This window comes from Mchenga conophoros, linkage group LG14 (assembly GCF_057382185.1).
Source record: "Mchenga conophoros isolate Kocher_MC1m ecotype Shallow Benthic linkage group LG14, M_conophoros_male_GT1.1, whole genome shotgun sequence".
Lineage (NCBI taxonomy): Eukaryota > Metazoa > Chordata > Actinopteri > Cichliformes > Cichlidae > Mchenga > Mchenga conophoros.
In genome coordinates this window covers 10,312,154-10,332,305 of record NC_140539.1, presented here as the reverse complement: position 1 = coordinate 10,332,305, position 20,152 = coordinate 10,312,154, and the positions used below count along the sequence as shown (strand labels likewise).

General features: G+C 42.9%; 1 protein-coding gene across 4 annotated transcripts; it reads left to right on the top strand.

Moving 5' to 3' along the window:
• Window positions 1-973: 973 nt before the first annotated feature.
• On the top strand, window positions 974-20,073 carry sidt2 (SID1 transmembrane family, member 2). 4 transcript variants are annotated; one of them, XM_085245158.1, is made up of 28 exons: window positions 974-1,356; window positions 1,527-1,797; window positions 1,890-2,011; window positions 4,336-4,500; window positions 4,626-4,671; window positions 10,476-10,577; window positions 10,824-10,907; window positions 10,999-11,164; window positions 11,331-11,424; window positions 12,323-12,381; window positions 12,604-12,630; window positions 13,384-13,422; window positions 13,506-13,583; window positions 13,721-13,783; window positions 14,144-14,259; window positions 16,394-16,467; window positions 16,660-16,726; window positions 16,829-16,902; window positions 16,986-17,109; window positions 17,234-17,351; window positions 17,668-17,804; window positions 17,903-18,011; window positions 18,269-18,345; window positions 18,531-18,577; window positions 18,666-18,771; window positions 18,872-18,982; window positions 19,078-19,191; window positions 19,298-20,073. In XM_085245158.1, exons 2-28 carry the CDS (start codon window positions 1,552-1,554, stop codon window positions 19,358-19,360), a joined length of 2,628 nt encoding a protein of 875 aa, XP_085101284.1. In that variant the 5' UTR covers window positions 974-1,356; window positions 1,527-1,551; the 3' UTR covers window positions 19,361-20,073. The 4 variants fall into 4 exon arrangements, with proteins under 4 accessions (XP_085101284.1, XP_085101285.1, XP_085101286.1 ...); XM_085245159.1 differs by lacking the exon at window positions 12,604-12,630; XM_085245160.1 differs by lacking the exon at window positions 13,721-13,783 and having other exon boundaries at window positions 975-1,356.
• The last annotated feature ends 79 nt before the right edge of the window (window positions 20,074-20,152 follow it).

The following is a 20,152-nucleotide window of genomic DNA, read 5'->3' as shown; positions in this document are numbered from 1 at the left end:
CTTTTTTTGTGTCAGCCCTGTGATAGACTGGCGACCTGTCTACCCCACTTCTTCTCCTATCCTCCAGTGCACCAATGACCATGAGTTGTATAAGTGCCTGGGGTACAGTATTTTGTAGTTTTACTTAAACTATAACTAAAAGCTACTTAAGTAGCTTAACAGTGCACAGGCCGCATTTTCAACTATATTTATAGCTGCAAACGTAAATGTCCTAATGTGTAATGATATGTTTCACAATGATCATGTAACATGACGGTATTCTTACTTTTATTAGTACTGTTGTTGTTTTTGGATAATAATATATTATAATTATTCATTTGTTGACGTGTATATCTAGCAGTTCATGGTGAGTCTAATTCCATATGTATTGATTGATCAACAATAATGTAATTTATCAGCAAAATAATGTGTGACTAAAAGTTTTATATGTGCTGGTTCTATTCATCTTCGCCTACACACAACAGTTTTTTTGGTGTGCATTCTGTTATTTAGACAGACTGCTGGCTGCAGAAGTCAAGGAAAGGAGTAAAATTTGAATCCAACAGCTTGGTTTGCGTGAGGATCCTATGATCCAACATATGCATACATAGTAACACATTTTTGCCTTGGTATATACATAAAATAGATCCAAGTCCTTGGGACACTAACCACTGAAATACCTTGAAATGTCCTCTTCATCAAGATTAGCTGTAATAAAAACATATTACATGAAAAAATAAGGGAGTGTAGTTCATACCTCGTGATTTAGTATTTTCCTGATGTATTCCAGCTTCTTTCAAATTGACCTGGTTAATACTTTACCAGTTTTGTATTATTATTATTATTATCGTTGTTGTTGTTGTCGTTATGCCTGGTTTCAAGTCACTATATAGGAAACTCACACATAAGGCCAACCCCACATACAGCAAACATGCAGACCCAGATATTTGACTGCTGAGGGTCCAGGAAGTGTCGTCATTACGTCGTGCGTCGGTTTGTTTACTGTCTAAGCGTGCAGGGAGGGTGGGCGCTAACGGCACAGATTTTCACACTGAATCTCTTCCCCCCGCTGGACCAAAATTTCTTGCACAATGCAGCGGTCCTACGAAACCCGATAGTGACAGCCGTTCGCAGTTTTACAGGAAGGCTTTTGTTTTCGACGACAGAACCGAAGTCCGACATGAAAACATGAAGCTGCCTAACCAGCAGTGCTAATGCTAACACGGCGAGTCAGCGAGCTGTCAGATTTCAGGGTTTCATATAGAAGAATTGAGTGTCGCTGGTTTTGTTGTGTTGAAACTTGGCACTGGGCGCATGACTGACAGCGTCTACTTCGTTACGGATGCCGACAGGACGACGCGCAAGTTTATAGCAAATGTAAACACTTCACTGTGTCACTAGCTTTCATTTAGCACCTGCTGTTATTGTCTGAAGGGGCATAGTTGAGCTAGCCTGCCTGCTGTCCTTGTTATTGTTGCTGAATGGGGTGGAGTTATTTTATAGCGTTGTCTCTCCACCCTAGAGTAACTTAAGATATCGTTTCCCAGTTGTAGGAAGACGGTGTCAGGCAAAATGGTGTTAAGAAGCTCCTGGAAATCACGACATAAAAACAGCTGTGGACCTGCTCCCCGTTGGATCCGACCAGGATTGGCTGCCCTGCTCTGGTTATGTGCGATTCGGTTAGCTTGCGGTATTGAGGTGGGGGAGATCAAAACCATCATCCAGAAAGATGCGGAGTTTGATGCCAACTATAATGACATGGTTACGAGTGAAAACCAGACCATTTACGCGTTTAATCACACCATCTCTCGGAATAAGGTGAGTTCGCCTCCTCAGACTTGTCGGTTCGTTTTTTCACCACTTAAAGATTATTATCAGTCCTTTCTCCTTTTCCCTCTCTTGACTTTCAGACTGAGGGAGTGCGTGTGTCTGTGGACGTGTTATCCAACAAGTCGGAGAGCCCAATCTTGTTTGTAGTGCGACAGAAGCAAGGTGTCCTGTCTTTTCAAGTCCCCCTCATTCTCAGAGGCCTGTGAGTACCCCCCACCGTTTACATACATAACATATATACATCACACGTATGTGATGTATAAATGTTAATGTTTTTTCTTACAAAAATCAAGTAATTTAAAATAAAAACTGATGTGGTCTGTAATTTGGTCCATCCCTTAACTCCTTTAACTTCACGTTTTTGTCTAATTGCATATTAAGCTTCCCTTCTTTGTATGTAACCAGAGATGGCCACTCGCTGTTATTTTAAATCCTCTAAGTTAGCGTCAAAGCATTTTAAAAGATCTATGTGTTACAGAGTTGAAATTGAAATTGAAACACCAGTATGCATTATGCTTAGTGAGGTGTGGAGTCAATTGTCTAGTCTACAGTAAAGCCAGCAGTAGTTAAACTTACTGTGCCCATGGCAATTTTTAAGTCCTATTCATTTATGTGCAAGTGACATAGAGGAAAGATGAGATACAAAACAGAATATGTGTGGTATGACATGCCAGCTTTTTTGTGTTTTTCTGGACCCAGCAAATGTTTCCTTTTCTTTTTTCTTAATAATGTCTACATTAGTTACTTCACCTTATCCAAAACCTTCTACCAAATCATCTTAAATCAGTGTTTCTCCCCAGATGAGATAAAATGAGTGTATTTAGCTTGTGGAACCAGGTTTTCATTGGCAAACATTTCCCAGCAGGTTCATGTTGACAGCCCTAGTCCAGTTGAAGCCGTAACCCCAGGAGCTTTCATGACAGATGCAACTAACAATTGTTTTTTTTTCACTTTCCTTTCTTTAAGTACACAGCATGTCTTATCCTCTTTGCAGACATTCAGGGCTTTTGTTATGTCAAGCTCCAAACTGCCAACCATCCATCAGCTATGTGAGCAGACTTGGCAGAGGTTTTCAGAAAATGCCCCTGTTTGGAAAATGAGAGCCCTTAGAGCTCGAATATATTCAGTTACAATTCTTTGTGCCATTTTTACACTGCAGCAGTGATGTGGGGCTGCCAAAGAAAATATCACATTTCAAATTTGGGCTTGCCTAGAGGTGCATTAGTAGGGCTCAGCACATCATTTGGGACTTCTTACATTAGGGCGTGTAGTTAAATATGACATAATTATACAAGATGTTTCCCGGCTTCTCATCGCAGCATTGCTTTTCTTGGGCCTCACTAATGTAGTGACCTATCACAGATATAACCATATTTCAGGATGTCCTGAAAAAAGGTACTTGGGCGTAATTTAAGAACGGTGTCATCTCAGGCTCAGGCTGCACTTTCCACATGTAGCATCACAGCTGTGAAGATAATGGTGTGAGGTCAAGCTGTCTCCTCAACTTTGATTATTATAGTGTGAGGTATCTTCCTAAGTTTTTCTGTTTTCAATAGAACAAAGTTAACATAAAGTAGTATTAAAAATAAACAATAACAGCCAGTATGTCGACATTCAATAATTTTTTTTTAGTCCCCAAACATCAACATTCACCCTAAAAACCTGTTGTTGTTTTGGTGCTGGTAGCTTTATCAGGTTTGTGAACATAGACTATTGTTTGTGATTACAGATGGATTAAATGTAAGCAAAGGCTAATAAGGATGTCCTCTTCCTAAACGCCACGTAGGCACATTTTATTTGAACATGTGTTCCAAGGTTCTTTTTAAGGAGTGTCGGGCTACTTGGACAGTAAACGAATATAACTACAGGTCACGGGGTTTAGCTGTAAAAGCAGATGTAGTGGAGAAAGGTGACGAGGCAGTTCAGTCTGCAATCAGTAATTCTTTTCAGAAGTGTGACGGTCATTTGACAAGTTTTGTACGGAGGAAACGGCAAAAACCACTGCCTGTAATGTGCTTGGGATTGTCTCCAAGTCAAACGGCTCCTGTAACCTTACTTCATTGTGTGCAACGTGATAAAAGGTTCCTAGTTCTGGAGTTTATTTGCCATTGGCCAACAGTCCATTTGTGATGTGTTCCTCTCTTGCACTGGAAGGTTTTGCAACACCAGAATCACCCCGCTGTCAGTCATTGCTTTGTTGGTCTCATGGTCAGGCCACGTTTTTAGCAGCTCACTAATGAACTTTGGACTCTCACTTCCTCCTTTGTGAACCACCAGTGCAGAGATGGGGAGCTAATGTCATTGTGAGGTTTGCATTCAACCACTTTTAAAGGAAAAATTACGTTTATGTTTCAACTTGTCAGATTGTGTAACTGTCAAACAAAAAAACCCACCTGATTTGCTTCGTTCTTATAATATTAGAGAATATACAAGAAGGAAGGAATGAATGTATGAGAGGTTATGGGAAACTTGATCTTTGTTGTCCCCTCCTTTTTTTTTTTTTTTCCTTTGTTCCTTTTTCATCAGCTATCAGAGGAAGTACCCTTACTACGATGTGGGCAGGACACTGTGCCAACCTCCAACCCGGGCCGCCTCGGAGACCCAGTACTTCTTTGTGGACGTGTCTACCCTGTCCAGTCAGGGTACAAACTACCAGCTCAGAGTGAGCCGTGTTGAAAGTTTCACCCTGCAGTGAGTGTTATCTGTTATGTAATAAATCAAACACAGTACGTGGTACCTGCCTGAATTCCCATCTTATTGCACTGTACATCAGCCTGTGTTATTTGAATGACACGTTTTGTTTAACTTGATTACAGAACAAACAAGAAATTCAGCTTCACTGCATCACCATCCCAACCTCAGGTAAACTGCCTGGTACCATAGCTCTGTGTGACAGTAGGCTCCTTCTTTACATAACTGTGTTGAGTCAAAGAAATGTGCACCACAGATGGGGGAGTTTGTGGGTGGGGGAGGGACTCATGACAAGAAATGTGCAGGAAGCCAGCTGAAAGTATACATGTGAAAGAGGATGTTATGAATGCAGGGAATTTCTGATTTTGTGTAGTTATATTACATTAAAAAAATCTTTTTCTTGAGTAAGCTCTGTTTTCTGCACATCCAATCATTTAAACAAAGTTTTGCTTTCTTTTTGGCCTTTGATGACACTTTCATTGGATCGTGTTAGGTTTTTGTTTTGGATGTGCGGGGTGTGTAGATTTGTGTGGATTGCAGGGCTTTAAACTCAGTTTTACCTCACATCCATGTGTAGTTAATGGACACCTTTTAAGAACATAACCTTCTCATTTCCAGTTTGAGCCACGTAACGTCTTCAGACAGTCAACAACAAAGATGTTCAGATATTATACTATTTAGTCAGGCATAATAATGCAGTCTGACTGGAGTAGTCTATACTGCAGCAAACAGAACAACCTGTTTCACAAGCCTTTATGTGACAGTTACTGGGAGCATGGGTTGTTTATTTAACCCAAATACACACTTATGTTAAAGCTAAATAATGCTTTCATTTTGTATGCGCATGTGTTTCTAAAAAGCAAACTATGTTGCTGAGCATGTAGTTTACCTCTGGCCTACAGCTTAGGCTTCCTGCATGATGGTGGCTGCAAAGAAAGAAAATAACCACTGCAAATAAACCTCACAGTTTCTCTAAAGGTTCCAGACTCTACAGGGAGTGCAGAATTATTAGGCAAATGAGTATTTTGTCCACATCATCCTCTTCATGCATGTTGTCTTACTCCAAGCTGTATAGGCTCGAAAGCCTACTACCAATTAAGCATATTAGGTGATGTGCATCTCTGTAATGAGAAGGGGTGTGGTCTAATGACATCAACACCCTATATCAGGTGTGCATAATTATTAGGCAACGTCCTTTCCTTTGGCAAAATGGGTCAAAAGAAGGACTTGACAGGCTCAGAAAAGTCAAAAATAGTGAGATATCTTGCAGAGGGATGCAGCGGTCTCAAAATTGCAAAGCTTCTGAAGCGTGATCATCGAACAATCAAGCGTTTCATTCAAAATAGTCAACAGGGTCGCAAGAAGCGTGTGGAAAAACCAAGGCGCCAAATAACTGCCCATGAACTGAGAAAAGTCAAGCGTGCAGCTGCCAAGATGCCACTTGCCACCAGTTTGGCCATATTTCAGAGCTGCAACATCACTGGAGTGCCCAAAAGCACAAGGTGTGCAATACTCAGAGACATGGCCAAGGTAAGAAAGGCTGAAAGACGACCACCACTGAACAAGACACACAAGCTGAAACGTCAAGACTGGGCCAAGAAATATCTCAAGACTGGTTTTTCTAAGGTTTTATGGACTGATGAAATGAGAGTGAGTCTTGATGGGCCAGATGGATGAGCCCGTGGCTGGATTGGTAAAGGGCAGAGAGCTCCAGTCCGACTCAGACGCCAGCAAGGTGGAGGTGGAGTACTGGTTTGGGCTGGTATCATCAAAGATGAGCTTGTGGGGCCTTTTCGGGTTGAGGATGGAGTCAAGCTCAACTCCCAGTCCTACTGCCAGTTTCTGGAAGACACCTTCTTCAAGCAGTGGTACAGGAAGAAGTCTGCATCCTTCAAGAAAAACATGATTTTCATGCAGGACAATGCTCCATCACACGCGCCCAAGTACTCCACAGCGTGGCTGGCAAGAAAGGGTATAAAAGAAGAAAAACTAATGACATGGCCACCTTGTTCACCTGATCTGAACCCCATTGAGAACCTGTGGTCCATCATCAAATGTGAGATTTACAAGGAGGGAAAACAGTACACCTCTCTGAACAGTGTCTGGGAGGCTGTGGTTGCTGCTGCACGCAATGTTGATGGTGAACAGATCAAAACACTGACAGAATCCATGGATGGCAGGCTTTTGAGTGTCCTTGCAAAGAAAGGTGGCTATATTGGTCGCTGATTTGTTTTTGTTTTGTTTTTGAATGTCAGAAATGTATATTTGTGAATGTGGAGATGTTATATTGGTTTCACTGGTAAAAATAAGTAATTGAAATGGGTATAAATTTGTTTTTTGTTAAGTTGCCTAATAATTATGCACAGTAATAGTCACCTGCACACACAGATATCCCCCTAAAATAACTAAAACTAAAAACTACTTCCAAAAACATTCAGCTTTGATATTAATGAGTTTTTTGGGTTCATTGAGAACATGGTTGTTGTTCAATAATAAAATTATTCCTCAAAAATACAACTTGCCTAATAATTCTGCACTCCCTGTATTAATATTAAAACTTTCCTTTACTGAGATTTAGCTCTGAAAACCAACCAAATAACCAAAAAAATGAACATATTTTGTTGTAGTTGCTTGCCTCTTTGTTTCGCCCTCTTTTCCTTGTCTGTGGCTGTATGGATCTATAATCATCTATACCAGGGGTCTGCAACCCTAGGCACGTGTGCCAACTGGGTTAACTGATGGCACGAACATAGCTGGACTGGCCATCGGGCATACTGGGCATTCGCTTTTTTTTTTTTCTCTTTGTAACGGTATAAACAATGAAAGGTGGTGGATTGGCCAGATGCTGGTCGGTGTGTAAAAATAACTCAGTTGTTTGGTGGTGGCTGTGGCAGTGCTTCCTCAGATTCAGTAACATTAGCAAGTGGTGGAGGCCAGCAGGTGGATGAGAGAAAGGGGAGGCAGGAGGAGGAGAGAGCCGAGGTGGCCACTGGTCCGAGCATCAGGTGAACTGAACTTCAGGTAAGAAGTTATGACCTGCAGTCTATCTGGGTCAGATATAAACCAAGTTTAGGTGGAGTTTATTTTCGTTGTGCTGACTTTTTACAGTCAGTTACAATAATTCGTACTGCGTACTAGCTAGCATGACGGAGTTTATATACAGCTGGGTGGGTGCTTTGATGTTACTGATAGTGAACTTTATTTTATTCATAAGGTTAGTTAGTGGAGTTGCCAACCGTCCCGTAAAAAGACGGAATCGTCCCGCATTCAGAGAAATTATTACTCGTTTCGTGTTGAGGTGAAAAGGAACAGTTTGTCCCGGACTTTAGCTAGAATGGAAAAGACACAAAGCTGGAGATATTCTGTGTCTTTGCTGCACAGCTGCCTCTTCTTCTCTCATCCTCTCCCCCTCCCTCTCCTGTTTCTACTTCAATCATGAAACTGATCAATGATCAGCTGATCAGCTTTTCTCTCTTGTTTGTTTATCGCCCACTTTGCGCCAGAAAGAGGAAACCGCCGAATGTTGCGCTAAACAACAGCAGCACGTTTAAGCTTGATCAGCTGTTGTTAGAATTTATTTAATATTAATTTCTAGTATCAGCTGATGTTTGCTGGAGCCACAGCTGTAAAAGCTGCTGGTCATGATATCGGTTTGGATATGTGGTGAGAGGGAAACATGAAGATGAAACCAGCAGATGTCCTTACTGAATCATCAGAGCTGAACAGGTGATGGAGAAACAGGTTTACCTTTTAGGTGACATGAATGAGTTGAAGGGAAGTTATGAACTGTTTCTGAGAGACAAATAACACCAGGATCCTTTTTTACGCTGACAGCTGGTAACTGTGCAGGTGCGGATCTAGCAAAGTTTTGCCAGGGGGCCAGGTAGGGCATTAACAGGGAAAGGGGGGCACAAGGAAATACTTTCTTATTCTCATTTAAAATGTCTATCTTTTAATAAATAATTATCTGAAGCTTACAACCAAAGGTTTTTATCTGATGTAAAATGTATAGAAATCATACATATAACATCGAAGCAGCTGGAATCCACAGCTGTGCGTGTTCATGCAGCTTGCATATTCACCTGCTGGACATCACTACCTGACAAGTTTAACTGTCTTCAGAACATTGCAGAGGCCTTATTGACAGTATTTGGCTCTACATATCTGTGTGAACAGATCTTCTCTCACATGAGTGTCCTCAGGCAGCCGTCTGAATGCTTGACACTCGGAGACCTGTGTCTCTGAGTGGGAGACCAGAGATCACATCAACATGTGTGTCTCTGTATTAACAGACATACCATAATGGCTTAGTTTATTTTTCTTACCATTGTTGTGAGGAGACCATAAATAGCATTTGCATTTTCTGTTGTACAGTTCTTGTTATGGATAAAAAGTCTTTTTTTTTTTTTTTTTTTTTTCAAAATAGCTGATAACTATTCGCTGATAGCTCCCAACATCTGCGAACAGATATAATTCTATAAAGTGGTTCTATATATTGTGTAACTGTTAATATAGAGCGTTATTACATTTATTGCTAATGCAATCATATGGCACACTGACCTCTGAGGAAATTTTAAATGGCACTCGTCATCAGAAAGGTTGCCTACACCTCATCTATACAGTCCTATGTAAAAGAATGAAGTAAAACTTGTCATTCAGTAGCTTACAGTTGGCTTTTGGAAGCAATAACTTGAAGTAATTCTTTTCTGTATGACTTTATCAGTATTGTCATGGAGTGAGTTTGTTGCTGATTTATGCAGAGCTCTCTCCAGGTTCCTTCACATTTTCAGTCAGGTTGAGGTCTGGACATTGCAACACCTTGTTTCTTTTTTTTTTTTTTTTAGCTGTTTATTCTGTTCTAGATTTGCTGCTATGATTGGGGTTGTTGTCCTATTGCGTGACCCAGTTTGGACCAAGCTTTAGCTCTCACGCTGGTATCCTGACATTTGAATCACGAATACTTTTGTAAACAGAGGGGTTTGTGGTCAACTCAATGACTGCATGGAGCCCAGGTTCTGTGGTTGCAAAACAAACCCAACCCATCACCCCTCCACCACCGTGCTTCGGGGTTGGTCTGAGATGTTTGTTCTGATAAGCTTGGTTAGCGCCAAACGTGTTGCTGTGCGTTATGGATAAGCATCTACACTTTAGTCTCGTCTGTTCAAAGGACATTGTTCCAGTTTGAGTTTTTTCTAATTGTCCTGTTATGAACTTTAACATTTAACTGCGGCTTGTAGCGTCTGAGATGTCGCTGTTGGGTTTTTTGCAGTTTCTTTAAGCTTTGCACGGTCTGACCTTGGGGTGAATTTTCTGGCATTTCCACTCCTGAGAAGATGGTGACATATTGTTAACTTACCTGTGAATGCTCCTGAGCAGCAAATTGCCAAAACTTCTGCTTTTGCAGAGGTGCTCACACTTGCTGATGACCGAGCAATCAAGTGTGTTTGATTATCAGCACCTGGCTCCTCCTTACACTCTTCATTCCCATAGCAGCAGTATGGGTGCACTGAGTTATGCTCAAAACTGCCAATCCTGTGAAAACCTTACTTTTCACACGACTGTATGTTATTTGAAAACGGAGATCAGCTTGTGGCAAATGACTCCATGACTTTCTTTTGACACTTGATGAAGACGTTGTCAGTCTCTGACCTCTTTTAAGACAGTCTGCTTTCTGCATCAGCTTTGCTTCGTTCTCCCAGTCTGTGCTTGTAAGCTATCAGGTCAGCTCATTTGTATGCGTGAGGTGCTCTGCAGTCGAGGGCTACAACTGAACTGGATAAAACCTTTTGAGAACCTGGAGTGGGAGGCTCTCAGTAACATATCACTTATCAAATTGTGCAAATGGCCCGTGGGGTGACGTATTGGTTTAATGGTTTATTGTGCTGTCAGCAATTAAAACGCCATCCTCAAGTCGATCTTTCTGAAAACTGCCTCGCTGACTGTTGTCCTCTTCTTTCCCTCTCCTTTTCTCTCAGTATTTCAAGTATGTCTTCCAAGACGGGGTGGATACTGTGATCGTCAAGGTCAACTCGGACATGACTTTCCCCTGTTCTGTCATGTCCATCCAGGACATCCAGGTACAGTTATCCAGAGCACACATTCAGCTGTGCTGCAGCAGCCCTCAAGAGGCCCCTCCCTCAGCCTCAGTGGTCAGCGTGCAGTAGCACTCTGAGACCACATGAGGGCATCACAGTGGATACCACAGCTGATTTCTTGCTGTTCAAAAATGTTTTCTTATTTACTTCTGAAACAATCCATCTGAATCTTTCTTTTTTCACATCTAATTCAGTTTTTTTTCTCCCTCTCTCACTGTCTCCATTCAGTGCCCCATTTATGACCTTGACAACAACGTGGCCTTCATTGGGATGTACCAGACTATGACAAAAAAAGGTGCCATCACCGTGCAGGTAGTGTCCCGCAGAAATTCAGAGCTTATTGGAACCGGTTGCGATAAATCCTGGTGTAGATTTGAATGTAGGTGTTTCTGCCTTTATCTAGAGGAAAGATTTCCCCAGCAACAGTTTCTACGTGGTGGTGGTGGTAAAAACTGAGGACGAGGCATGCGGCGGCCCGCTACGCTTCTACCCTCTGAGACCCGATCAGCTGATTGACGCCGGCAATCGCAGCAAGGCCCTCGATGTGATGGTCTCACCCGCAATCAACTGTAAGTCACATGGCTACATATGTGAAGCGCTGAGGGTTAGCATGTGCTAAAAGAAGCAGAGATTTCTCTGCTTGTGTTGTTTAGATTTGGTTTTTTTGGCAGCAGATACAGAATGTTGTGTCTTACTATGCAAATTAGCTTACAGTTAATATGTCCTCCCGTGCAGTGGAGGCGTACGTGATGGGAATGCTGTTCTGTTTGGGGATCTTCTTCTCATTCTACCTCCTGACCTTGCTCTGTGTCTGTCTAGAGCGTGCACGGTAAGGTTTTGAAATTGCCTCTGCAGCAAAGTCATCATTTGCTTTGTTTATCTGCTACTTGTACAAAAGAGTTTCCAGTTGCGGCGGTCGTGTTGGAATGTTCTTCACTTAGAAAAGCCATCTCTGCATCTTTGTCTTCCACTATTGCATGAAGCTTGATTATGTTATACTCAAAACCCAGAAAAAGTAAAGCATATGCATATATAAATAAACTGATTTCACACCTGTAGGAAATATCAGGCCTGCATCTTTTTTTCTGTTTTTATTGTGTCTCCCTTTTTTTCTGGCTTGTTTTCGGAGTAGAAGGAAGTACGTGCTTTAGGGTGTGCCCTTCCAAACGGACCTCAAAACTCAACAGCATATGCAGGAGCTTTTTAAAAAGCTGCAGGTGGGCAGAAGGAATAGCTGATTAATTGAAAAGAGCTGAACAGTAAACGTCAGAAATGGCTTAACCGTTAGCTGTCATGTATTTATTTTTTTTGGCTGTTGAATTTCACTGAACTGAAAGCAGAGCAGGGAATCAGCAATTATGTTGTACACATCTGCAAAACCCTGTGAGGAAGATGCAACTTTTAACCAAAGTCTTCACCCGAAACACAGAATAGAAAAGCCAGGGTGGCAACAAAACAACCGTCTTTGCAAGTCTGCACCGCAACAAAAAGACGCAGGCAGACGGCAACTTGTAGCTGCCTGAAAATGACAGAAAGTTTTGCACTTTGGTTGGAAAAACAACAACTAATTTCCAACCTCCTGTACATCAATTATTCCCTCTCCAGCCCACGTTTCAACCCACGAGGTCGGACGTCATATTGTCAGAGTAGATCTGCACTGCAGGAATGACACTGCACTGAATACAAATTGTGTTCATTTGCATTTTTCCCCCTCTCTATTTCTGCAGACTGAACAAGAGGAGAAATGTGTTTCTGAATCCTGCCGACATGTCACCTGCTGAGACAGGTAACCCAGCAACTAGCTCTGATGGACCGGCCCATTAGGAGCAGTGTGCACTGACCACAAACCAGCAAGCTTGTTCTGTTCTGTTAATTAAATACCAGAGTAAATGTGATCCTAAACTGGACTGATCATGCAGTCCCACAGCTGTTTGCCACTCTTTTATCTCAGAGCTGAATGTTTAAGCGTGTACTGAACGTGTATCTTTCTCTCCCCCCTGCCATTCAGCCTCTCTGCTCGGGAAGAACAGCGACGGTATACAGACACAGTTACTCCCCTTGTGCACTCGCTGCCCTCTCTCAGTCTGTGTTGCTTGTCTGCAGATGCTCTGCATGCAGTAGCTTCCATACTTTACCCTACAAAGAAGAGAAAGAGACGTTTTCGGCTGCAGAGCTTCATGGACATAAACGTGGCTCTGTTCTGAGGCTTTTCTGGCTTTACAGAGATACAGATATGCACTCACATGGGTCTTTGTTAGCTTCTTTTGCCTGTGTTTGTAACAGTGTTATCCTTTTGTAGTCCTCACAGCTTTATGGCTTTGAGCTAAAGAAACACGTGAGCATATTTTCAGCAGCACTCCCATTAAAAGCATGAAGGCGCTAAGATGAATGCAAGCGCTGCTGATGTGCTTTTTTTGGCTGCTGGCTGCCTCCCAGTGTGTATCTGTATCTATCCACTGCAGTAGTTGCTGCCACTGTTTGATTTTAAACCACTAGTTTTGAAATAATCCTCTTCACTGCATCTCATTTCTCAGCTTTCACACTTTTGGAGATTAATAACTTTTTTTTGCCCCCAGCCAGAAAAGAATTTAAGGAATTGCATTTTTTCACTGGATTCCTTCACGTGTTTACGTCCACCTCACCTCCCTGTTTTCCTGACTAACACAGTGATCATTGTGCAGTGTTAGGATACTAACTAAACGTTGATCGTAGTGCCGCTTGTTTGTGCATGTGAGCATTTGGGAGCGTGTATCCTTTCTTGGATTTTTGAAAGTTTGTGTCTTTACAGGAAAAACTCCAGCCTCACCAAATGAATATGGCTCATTTGGTGAGTATTTAAAAAAACAAACATTTAGTCTTTGTGATGTCATTGTTTGATTGCCAATGAACGAAGAGTCATCTCCTCCTCAGCCGACAACGGCAGCACAATGAGTTCAGAGGCCATTACCGACAGCGCCACTTCAACTGACAACAACTATGGATACATGGGTATGAGCAAACAGAGACTCACACGTCCTTTTTTCCCCTCTTTCTTGTTTTTTTGGCCCACTCTGCAGAGCGGCTTGAACATGGATTCTTAGCAGCTCCACACCCTCACTGGTTTTCTGTGTGTCTTTGTTCATTAGGACAGGAGCCTTTCAAACGTCGACCAATCCTCAATCACCTTCACTACATAGCCATCCGCATCGGTGACACGCTACCATATAACTAGCCGAATCAGCACCCCAAACCAATCAGCCACCATGTCAATCAAATATCAGTGGAGTTAAGAGGCCGGGAAAGTGGCCACTTCTCTCCACTGATGGCACTAAAATGAACAGCGACGGTGATCTCATCAGCGCAAAGATCATCTGACCAAAAAAAAAATCATTCTGGTCATCTATTTAATCATTTTGAAAATTGAAGATCATTTTTGAAAGGTGCGATGTGTTGGATCACCTTTTTGCATCAGCCTGCAACTCCCTTAAATCCAGTCGTCGGTCTGCCTGCTCACGTTGTGCCTCCACTAGACAGAATGACTCTCTTTTGCTCTTCCCTCCTCCAATCAGAGCGATCGCTGGAAAGTGTCGCACGGAGCAGGCAGGAGTCTTTGAGCTCCATTGAGGAGGATGACTATGACACACTGGATGACATACACTCCGACAAGAACATTGTTCGCACAAAGGTACGTGAAAATCATTTTTCCTGCCTCAGAATGGCACAGATGTGGCTTTCTGCACATCTGGCTTATTTAGAATGAAAAGATCTGTGAATGTGCAAAGTAGTCCTCACCTCTAGTACCTCAGGGTACTAGAACAAAAACATCCATCTGATCTGTTTGGTCACTAACAGATTGCTGGATTCATCTGTGGAGATGGTGAGCCAAACTGGAAACTGGAGGCATAACTTTTTTTTTCTTTGATAACAAACATTCTCATTTCCATTTGTGTCAAGTATTTGCCAAGTTTCGCTACATCTCTGAGAGTTTAAACCCCAGCCGGGTCTTTAAAACTCGAGCAGCATCCTAAAAACTTGGTTTTGTTCATCTGGATCATCTGGCGTTTTCAGAGGGAGAAATGTATTGTCACTCATCCAGGTGACTTCTTCGGTTTCCCCAACCTTATAAACAGTACCTATGCACAATGACTGAAACCAGCCCCACTGAATGAACAATGTGCTGTGAGGTCAGTTTCTTGATCATTAATATGCAATTTGTCATTCACAAATCAACAGCCACTGATCAATGGTTTATGATCAGTGGCTGTTGATCAGTTGCCATGAGTCCCATTCACAGAGAGTTGGGGAATGGCTGCAATCGCAGCATTGTAAGATGGTGAAAGATGCACCCTTAGGCCCCCTCCTTGATTCAGAGATGGTCTTTCCTTTTTCACGTAAATGGCCTCTTTGACTCCGCGCTCAAAACCAGCCTTCCTCCCTGTCCAAGATGTGTCCTCATCATTGAAAGAGTGTCCACTGGCCTGTAGGTGTGAATAGACTGCAGAGTCCAGGAGGTAGCTCTCCTGTGTTGTGCCATCTGCTTCGCCAGAGGTTGTTTGGTTCCCCCCCCCCCCCCCGATGTATAAATCACAGCAATCCTCCTGGCACTCCGTTTGTCCCGAGGGACCCGATCCTTGGTGTGGACCAACTTTTAGCGCAGTGTGTTTTGGGGTTTGAAAGCTACAGAGATGCAATGTTTATAGTAAATGCGTCTCAACTGTTCCAATACTCTTGACACGTACGGATCATTAAGGGTTTTCGCTTAAGCAGCAGTTGTTTTCCTCTCCTGGATCGGCTGGAGCTTTCTTTAGGTGCCTTCCCAGCTTTGACAAATGTCCAGTTGGGATAACCACATTTACTCAGGGCCTTCTTGGTATGATGTTCTTTTGCTTCCCTGGCTGCTGTCTGTGGGGGTGGAGTTTGCGCTGTGTTGTAGCGTCCTGATGACACAGAATTTATGCTCCAGTGGATGATGAGAGTCAAACCTTGAATACTGAGATTTGATTTTTCACCCAGATGTCACCCACGTACTTGAACCAGTGACTTGGTAGTGAACCATCCTGTAATCTCTTACAAACGACCTTCACTGCTTCAGTAAAGACAGATGTAACATCGTACAAGACCTTTGTTTCATCTGCCTCCATAATGACATCTCTCACCTTCTCAACAAAATCCAAGCTGTTCTGGATGTGGTGTTCAGAGCTGCCTACCAGCGGGTTGAGGGTCGAAGCCAGAAACTTTGAGATGTTATAGGTGACCGAGTTGATCATACAGACAATTGGTCTTAGAGCTACCTCCTGTTTATGTGTCTTCAGTAAACATACAGACTTGGTGTAGCTTCTCCTGGGTATAGCCTGTGGTATGAGGTCCGGTCAGTAGCATTGTCTTGTTCTAACTGCTTCAGACAATCTATCACATCTTCCTGTAACCACTTCCTGGGTCTCGTTTCAGGGGCTCATAAGTATTTTTCTCACTGACCAATGACAAAATTTTCTCATGGTCTTTCTGGTTTAGCAAAGCCATCAAGCAGCATTCCCTTCCATAAAAGCCAGCTCTGAGCTCACACACATGCGCACACACAGTGTAAAACGAAGAGCAGGGCAGCAGATATTCTCATACTGAGCTCAAATGAAACAAGTGCACAGAGACAATTTAATAATGTGTTCCTTCGTTATATTAACCCTCTAAACCAGAGTCACAAATTTAAAAAACTTGTCAGCAGTAAAGAGTTTGAACATTAATTAGGCGAGGTTAATGCTTTCTTCATCCAGACTTTAATAAAGTAATCAAAGTAATAAAGTCTTCTCTTCTTCCTCTTACAGAAATTTCTGTACGTGGCGGACTTGGCCCGCAAAGACAAGAGGATCCTCAGCAAGAAGTACCAAATCTACTTCTGGTGAGTTCTCTTGTTGCACCCATGATAAGAAACATGATATTCTTTTATATCTAAGCCAAATCAATTCACAGTGAATTAACCAAGCCATAGTTTGACATTATATGAAACATTAAAAAAATTACTGATTATTAATGAAGTGCTGCAGATCTGATGGTTGTGAGTGGCTGAAAGTAATAATTGTACCCTCTTCAGGAACATTGCTACGATTGCTGTGTTTTACGCCCTGCCAGTCGTCCAGCTGGTCATCACCTATCAAACGGTAACAATGATTTTATAAAGCATGGCGACACTTTTTTTAAAAAAAAGATTCCGATAAGCCGTCAGCTCGCTAATACGACGTGTGCATCTCTGTTCTCCACAGGTTGTCAATGTTACAGGAAACCAGGACATCTGCTACTACAACTTCCTGTGCGCCCACCCGCTCGGAGCTCTAAGGTTTGCAGTCGAGCACAGTGTGTTAACATGTCCAACGTCATCAGCTAACCCGCGTAAAGTAACGATTAACTAATTCCACACAGCGCTTTCAACAACATCCTCAGTAACCTTGGTTACGTGATGCTGGGGCTCCTCTTTCTCCTCATCGTCCTCAAGAGAGACCTCGCCCAAAATCGTGCTCTGGAGCGGCATGACGTCAACGCGCTGGTGAGGCACACGCACACTGACAAACGTGTAGTCATTTGTCATGAAGATGTGTTTTTAAAGATTTAGATGATGATGATGATTGACAGCGGTAGTTTAGTTATCAGGTTGTCTCTTCCTCCTTCAGGAGTGCGGTATCCCAAAGCACTTTGGCCTCTTCTATGCCATGGGAACTGCTCTGATGATGGAGGGTTTGCTCAGTGCCTGCTACCACGTCTGTCCCAACTACACTAACTTCCAGTTTGGTAAGAACGATTGTGTCCTTACTCAGACTCGACATGGTTACAGTTGTTTTTACCTTTGTCAGGATCAGTAGTCTGAAGAGAGTTTTGGCTTTAAGCAGCTGTCACTTCAAAGGAAGATGAGGTTTCCTGGCTTTAGTCTGCATCAGTTCTTTGTGCGGTTACATTTTTACTGCTTCAGCCAGTTTCTTGAGTTTCTGCTGGCTGTAAATCTTGTGAATGCATTATTTTTTTGTCTCTCTGTCTGTTTACTTTGAGTCCTGGGCTGAAAAAAGTTCAAGTTGCATGCAGTACATTTGAGTTGTTCTCCTCCCTGCAGACACCTCCTTCATGTACATGATTGCTGGACTGTGTATGCTGAAGCTCTATCAGAAGAGACACCCGGACATCAACGCGAGCGCTTACACTGCTTACGCCTGCCTCGCCGCTGTCATCTTCTTTTCTGTGCTGGGAGTGGTAAGTGCACACACACAATACAAAACCTGAGTTATGCTTTATGGTCTAAAAACACGGATTTCTTAATAATCATTGTGCTGTGCTTTTTTTCCTCTCAGGTATTTGGGAGAGACAACACAGCCTTCTGGATTGTTTTCTCTGTGATCCACATTCTGGCCACGCTGCTGCTCAGCACACAGCTCTACTATATGGGTCGATGGAGGCTCAGTAAGATCACAGAAAGAAAGCAAACTCAGTCCAGTGGGCTTTACTGGCTTAAAATGAGTCACGTTAGACTAATAACTGACTGCAACTAAAGTAGTCCAGGATTATATTAAGGCTGTCGTGTGAGCGTGTGTCTCACATAAGCTAGCAAATCAGAGTAACTAACATTTAAATCCACTTATCGGGATATTCTAATAAAATAAAGCAGCTTATAATCCTTGTTGTTCTCTCTCCTTCCTCTCTGTGTGTTCACGTATCAGACGCTGGGATCATGCGTAGGATAGTTTACGTCATCTACACAGACTGCATCAGGCAGTGCAGCGGGCCGATGTACATTGTGAGTAACGGCCAGAAAATCCAGTATCAGTGTATTGCATAAGGTAGCAGGTCCTTCTGCCTTTACCTGGTAACTCAATTATTATCTTATCTTAACGACCGGTAGTTGCAGAGAGCAATAAAAGGCATCGGTGAGTCCTGATGACCTGCTTTTTAATCATTTTTCCGCCGGTGTATGTCTTTCAGGACCGCATGGTTCTGCTTGTGATGGGGAACATAGTCAACTGGTCTCTGTGAGTAAAACAAACTATGTTTTCAGCTCATTTAAATCAGCAGAGTGCGGAGGAGGCAGGTGATGTGTATCTCGCTATCTCTCTGCAGGGCTGCCTACGGCCTCATACAGAGACCCAACGACTTTGCCTCGTACCTGTTGGCCATCGCCATCTGTAACCTGTTGCTCTACTTTGCCTTTTATATCATCATGAAGGTTTGTGTGTTTAGTAACTCTGCGCATGTGAGAAGCACCAGGAGAAAGTAGCAGACATGTTTGGGACCTTTGGAGCTCACAGTTTTCTGTTTGTGCCCAGCTGCGGAGCGGTGAGAGAATCAAGTGTCTGGCGCTGGTGTGTATTCTCTTCACGGCGGTTGTGTGGGGCTTTGCGCTGTATTTCTTCTTCCAGGGTCTCAGCACCTGGCAGGTTAGCCACACACACACACACACACACACAAACCTATGAGATTTGGGCTCATGTGAAAAGACACTTGGATTACTTGTTTCTCTCCTCTGGCACAGAAAACTCCAGCTGAGTCTCGTGAGCACAACAGGGACTGCATCCTGCTATCATTCTTTGACGACCACGACATTTGGCATTTCCTGTCCTCCATCGCTATGTTTGGATCCTTCTTGGTATTATGAGTCATGTTTAAGTTTGTTTAAACATGCAGGATATGCAGTTGGTCTAGAATGAGGCGTTAAAACCTTAATATCCAATATTACCTCTGCTCCCCCTCAGGTCCTCCTGACCATGGACGACGACCTCGACACCGTCCAGAGAGACAAAATCTACGTCTTCTAGATTTGCCAGATCTGCGAAGAGCTCTGCTCTTTCTCTCTGCCTTATCACCCTGTCTGTTTGCATCCCCTCCATCTTTTTCAAAAAGCACAGCCAGTAGCCTGTTTCTGGGCTGTCGATGAGCACCTCTCTGCCTCGTGGAGAGTCGGGGAGGAGCAACAGGCCCCTCCCTCTACCTGCGTGGACACTAATGTGCCAATAGAAGCCGGAACGTCGTCGAGCGATGCTGAAGTGTTTCGTCCTCTCGCTGCCATCATCGATGTAACTGTTGTGAGCACCGTTTACTGCTGACGATTAACGGTGTGCATTCTCGCTTGACACGAAACTCGTCCACTTTAACTTATTTTATATTGTCTGCATTACATTTGGCCTGGAAGTCAGCAATGTATTTTAATTACTGTTTATATGCTGTGTGTGTTTGTACAGGTGTGTGCGTGCGTGCGTGTTTTCAAAAATAATTGTGGGAAGATGAATCCTGTCCAGTCTGTGGCCTTCAATGTTCTAATCATAGTAGTCACAATACTGTGTTCTGATTGGTCAGATCTGCAAGCTAGCCGTCCTCCTCCTTGAGGGAATATCCATGAAGACATGATTGTATTTACTTGTAACTGCCCTTAAGTGTGACTCTTAAAGGTATTTTTGCACTCTACAAAAAATGAATTTTATTGTCAGGCATTGCAGTGAAAGGATACTCAATAATAAAGGTCTTTTCTGAAGTGTGGTCTATTTTTCCAATACCTGGCTTTGATAAGATCATCTCGGGCACAACAGCTCCACCCACCTGCTGTTTGGATC

Bases quoted from the DNA above. Each gene is read 5' to 3' on its own strand.
- sidt2 (XM_085245158.1), top strand. From the start codon at position 1,552: ATGGTGTTAAGAAGCTCCTGGAAATCACGACATAAAAACAGCTGTGGA. The intron at 13,423-13,505 runs GTGAGTATTTAA...TCTCCTCCTCAG, and splicing joins AAATGAATATGGCTCATTTG to CCGACAACGGCAGCACAATG. The intron at 17,805-17,902 runs GTAAGTGCACAC...TTTTCCTCTCAG, and splicing joins TCTTTTCTGTGCTGGGAGTG to GTATTTGGGAGAGACAACAC.